The sequence below is a fragment of the Arachis ipaensis genome, chromosome B3 (assembly GCF_059453495.1).
Source record: "Arachis ipaensis isolate K30076 ecotype BB chromosome B3, ASM5945349v1, whole genome shotgun sequence".
Classification (NCBI taxonomy): domain Eukaryota; kingdom Viridiplantae; phylum Streptophyta; class Magnoliopsida; order Fabales; family Fabaceae; genus Arachis; species Arachis ipaensis.
This window is the reverse complement of record NC_142438.1, coordinates 14,232,576-14,237,284: the sequence shown is the minus strand read 5'-3', so window position 1 is coordinate 14,237,284 and position 4,709 is coordinate 14,232,576. Positions and strand designations below refer to the sequence as shown.

Sequence of the window (4,709 nt, the reverse complement as noted above, 5' to 3'; positions counted from 1 at the left end):
TAATCGCTTGTATACTGAGCTTTCCCCATATATATATATATATATATATATATTCTTTCCCAAAAATTGACAGCCTCAACCCAAAAGCCAAAATATGACAAATGGACACTTCACTCACACACATTCCTCCACGTGGATTTTTAAATATTTTTTTATTTTTCTAAAACAGTTATAGTTCACAGGACAGGAGCCACTTCACTTCACTTGCGAGTTCTTCTTCCTCTGTGGTTCTTTCCCAATGGCTCTCCTCTCTTTCCCTTATTTTCCTTCTCATTTTCCGTCACTTTCCTTCTCCCCAAACACTCGGCGCTGCTCTCCTTCCTTCAAAATGAGTGCGCAACAAACTGCTACTACGGCCATTGTGTGGTTCAAGCACGACCTCCGAATCCACGATCACCCAGCCCTCACCGTTGCTTCTAGCTTCCAATCACTCCTTCCTCTTTACGTCTTCGATCGCCGTATCCTCTCTCGTCAGTATCCGCCGACAGCCCGAAACACTCTTTCAGATCTTAACTCCCTTCGGAGAATGAAATCTCACCATGTTGAATTGCTGATTGCAGGTTTCTCTGATGAAATGCTGGAACTGCTCCTGTTCGCGCTGCAAGATTTGAGGAACTCCTTGAAGGAACGCGGCTCCAATCTCATGATTAGATTCGGGAACGCAGAGCACGTCATACAACAGCTTGCATCTGAGGTTGTTACTCTTCAGTTAGTTAGTTACTTCTTTAGTTGATTAGTTACACAGTTAGTTAATTTTTATAGTGAGTTACTTAGTTGATTAGTTACTGATGACGCCACAATACATGTCCGTGCATAATGAGAACTTTTTTTCCGCCAAAGTGCATGATGAGATCTTGAATTAAGAATTATCAATTGCTTTTGTTGAACAAATTCATCGCCCAGGGTGGAACAGGTGAATGCCAGTTGTGTATTTGCAGAACAAGAGGTGGAGTATGAATTGTACTTGCTTTTGGATGTTATGAAGGAGTGTATGAAATCTGTCACGGTTCGAGAACGTGCTCCTAGGATTGAATTATGGAACACTCCATTTTATGATGTAAATGTAGGTATCTGATTGATTCTTGGCTTCTTTGGCTATCTAAATTGTTCAAGAGTTGAAGAATTTATATGTGGTAATTGGTGATTACTTTTATTAACTTGTCGATAATTGATTTGGTCGTTTCTATCACTATCCAATAGGTTCTGCAAAATCTTCCTGCATCATACGATGACTTTAAGAAACTTCGACTACCTGTAACTGAACCACTTCAGCTGTCAAAATTACCTGCTGCAGACATGGAACTGGACTGGGGTGAGTTCTGTGGTGGTTGACTTTTCTTGTCACTTGTCATGAATCTTCTTTTGGAAGAGTATTTGATATTATATTTTCCATTTTTTTAATCCATTTAACATCTTGCACTTGTAAAGTGGCCAAAGTCATATGATAGATTTTCATTGAAATAGGTACTCTTCCTGTATATGATGATGTAAAGAATTTCATTACCAGCAACCAAGGGAGATTGAGAGAGAGGTGGAACTCAATCAAGTTGACATCAGCTGAAACCTTATTACGGAATAAAATAATGAAGTCTAGTGGGAGCAGTGAAGGAAGTTATGACTCTAGGCAACTGCAGTCAAAGAAATCAAATGAATCTGTTTTCCTGTCACAAAAAGGTAATGCTGTAGGAGGTGGAACAAACAATGTATTAAATGCCTTGGCTGCATATTTGAGATATTTCGAGGGAACAGCTCGTGATGACTGGCAAGAGTATGTAGTAAAAACCTGGCTTTTGTGATTATTTGTTGGCTAATATCTTCTAGGGTCTTGAGTATGGAGTCTAGAGGTCAGTTTAAAAACACGAACAGTGAAATGTCTTTTCACCTTTAAATCTGTGCAGGATACATGAAAAAGTACGTGCTTCTGAAAGTCGGAATGGAGCATCATTTATTGCACTCTTTGGTCCTGCTCTATCTCTTGGCATTATATCTAGAAGAAGTGTACACTATGAAGCTATCAAATATGAGAGAGAACGAAATGCAGGATTTATATCTCCCTTTGGATATTCAGCTACCACAATTGCAGGAGCAGTTGATGCTGTGTGCTCAAAGGAGGTGCTAGTTTTAGCAATTTTGCTATATTAGAATACAATTTTTTTTTCTGCCTTATTGATTTGGTTATTTCTTATTAGTTGTAACAGAAAACTTTCCTTGACCTTTCTTATCAAATGATCTATTCATTTAATTTTTTGGAACATAGTGGTACTGGCTTATGGCTTTGAGAAATCAAACAAACAATGATGGGATACACTCAACACGGATGTGGAAATGGAATGGTTTTCTTATTCAGGTATTCAACTGATTTATCATACTCAACGATTGATTCATTTCCAAATGGCCAGTCAACTCTCTTTTGTCAATTTAATGAATTAAGAACCCAAAAATTGGTTTTGTTAGTATACAGTTGCTGGCAATGATGGTCCTGCTGTTGTTCTTGTGCATGGATTTGGCGCTTTCGCAGAGCACTACCGTGACAACATAAATGGTTTAGCTGGAGCTGGAAATCGTGTTTGGGCTATTACATTGTTAGGATTTGGCAATTCAGAAAAGCCAAATATTGTGTATACTGAACTCTTGTGGGCCGAACTATTGAGAGATTTTATTGTTGATGTTGTGGGTGAACCTGTCCACCTTGTCGGGAACTCAATTGGTGGTATGATTACATAAATTGGGTGTACTTCCTCTAAAAAAATCTGTCCTTTTCACACTTACACACACACAGAAATTTGTAGCTTGTTGCATTTCTATATTTTTTTTCTACTTGTCTCTTCATCCGCTGTTGATGATTTGATAATTGTTTTTCTTACTCCAGGTTATTTCGTATCCATTGTTTCTTGTCTTTGGAGTGTTTTGGTCAAATCTGTAGTCCTAATCAACAGTGCTGGCAATGTCGTCCCTAGTTATACATACATACCTTTACCTGAAGTAAGTGTAAATCAGAACAACTGAAACTATACCATAGAACTTGGAGCATAGTAGTACATGGATTTTTTTCTGTTTGATTTATCTGGAAAATGACTTCTGCATGAGACTATTTATTTTGCTGCTTTAAATGATTTGGAGCAGATTACTAGATTTTTGATTCAGCAAATTAAAAATAGAATGAAAGAGCGAAATGCATCAATGAAAGTTGGGGTTTGGGTGATTGATTTGGTCCAAGTTAAGTTTGTTTCTTAGATGAGATAAATCTACGCGCACATCTGCCACCATGTATGTGTATATATGTATATTTCGTATTCTAATATGTATTCTATATGAATTGCTGATTTGGTGTCTGATTTTTTATGCACACCTAGTATGATTGATTAGATTTAATTCAAATCTATTTTATAATTTCTCAAAGCATTTCTTGTAATAATATGACAATCTTGATAATTTATTATAAAATAATTCAATTACCGAGTCCTATAACATGCTTTCCTATTCAGGATAGAAAAACCTCCGGCGCCTCCTGGTTGGGCTCTCGTGTTCTTCTACTATATTTGAGGTTACGGATTCAGGAGTTAGTTAAGAAATGTTATCCAACTGTAAGTGTTTCAAAGGTATAATTATGTCTCACATTTTTGGTGTGGATCTTGCTTGGTTCTGAGGCATTTAACTTCGCATGCAGCGGACAGAAAGAGCAGATGATGGGCTCATAAATAAAATGCTAAGAGCAGTATCCTCTTCTTCTTGGCTTTTACTTTTTAGTAATTTGCTTCACTTTGAGTTTTGCATTATTCTGATGTGTATACATGGCTCATTTTGCCATCTCCTTACATATGTAAAAGTCTTATGATCCTGGTTCTCCTGTGGTCGTGGAAAGCATCTTCAGTTTTAATCTTTCCATACCTCTTAATTTTCTTATTGAAGAATTCAGGGAAAAGGTTCTGATTATACAGGTACTCTAACGTTAATGGCAAGAAAATTTGAAGTTGATATGATATATGTATGTGAATTAATCTCTGGTATAGCTTCGTATCTTGTTATTGATTTCTTTGTTATCAGGGGATGAAAGATCCAATTTCTGACTCCAGTTCCAGGGTGGCTACACTGAAAGAACATTGCGATGGACTTGTAATTAAAGAATTGGATGCTGGTAACTATAACTTTTTATACTTGTTCATCTATTTTTAACTTTTAATTTTTTAATGATATCCAAAATTTTTAAACTTCTAACATTACAGGCCATTGTCCGCACGATGAGGTGCCAGAACAAGTGAATGATATCCTTTATGAGTGGATACCTAGGATTGAAAGCCAAATTTTGACAGGGTCCCCAGCTTAAAGTCTATTGATGTATATAGCAAAATGTAAATGTATATAATCATTAATCATTATTCATTATTACCAGAACATTTTATAATTTAATTTTCTTTCTTACTTATTCATATAAATTGTTAGAGAGTTTGAATTAAATTGGTCCATTTCTAAAAAAAACATCCAACATTCTATCCAATTCCTAAGATTTGCTAAAACTTAGGGTGCGTAAGAGAGTACTTTGATTGGACTTTGATGAGCATGGATATAGGTGATGGAGAGTTTGAGAGAAAGGAATGGGTTGAGTTTCTTGTCAAGACGTCGAGGTATGTGTACGGTGTTCCTAAGGCAAGGGACTCCAATGCCACTAATGAACGTGAGGACTGGGGTGTGTGTTTGTTAAAGGAACTGGA

The 4,709-nt window shown here is 36.7% G+C and overlaps 1 protein-coding gene across 2 annotated transcripts; it reads left to right on the top strand.

The window, feature by feature from the left end:
- Nucleotides 1-208: 208 nt before the first annotated feature.
- On the top strand, nt 209-4,407 carry LOC107629721 (DNA photolyase). Of its 2 annotated transcripts, none has more exons than XM_088506811.1 (14): nt 209-470; nt 561-694; nt 914-1,063; nt 1,201-1,312; nt 1,465-1,768; nt 1,899-2,112; nt 2,258-2,347; nt 2,455-2,710; nt 2,870-2,982; nt 3,486-3,584; nt 3,668-3,715; nt 3,828-3,938; nt 4,045-4,135; nt 4,224-4,407. In XM_088506811.1, the coding sequence occupies exons 1-14, from the start codon at nt 239-241 to the stop codon at nt 4,322-4,324; spliced, it is 2,055 nt and encodes a 684-aa protein (XP_088362937.1). In that variant the 5' UTR covers nt 209-238; the 3' UTR covers nt 4,325-4,407. The 2 variants fall into 2 exon arrangements, with proteins under 2 accessions (XP_088362937.1, XP_088362938.1); XM_088506812.1 differs by having other exon boundaries at nt 269-470; nt 904-1,063.
- The last annotated feature ends 302 nt before the right edge of the window (nt 4,408-4,709 follow it).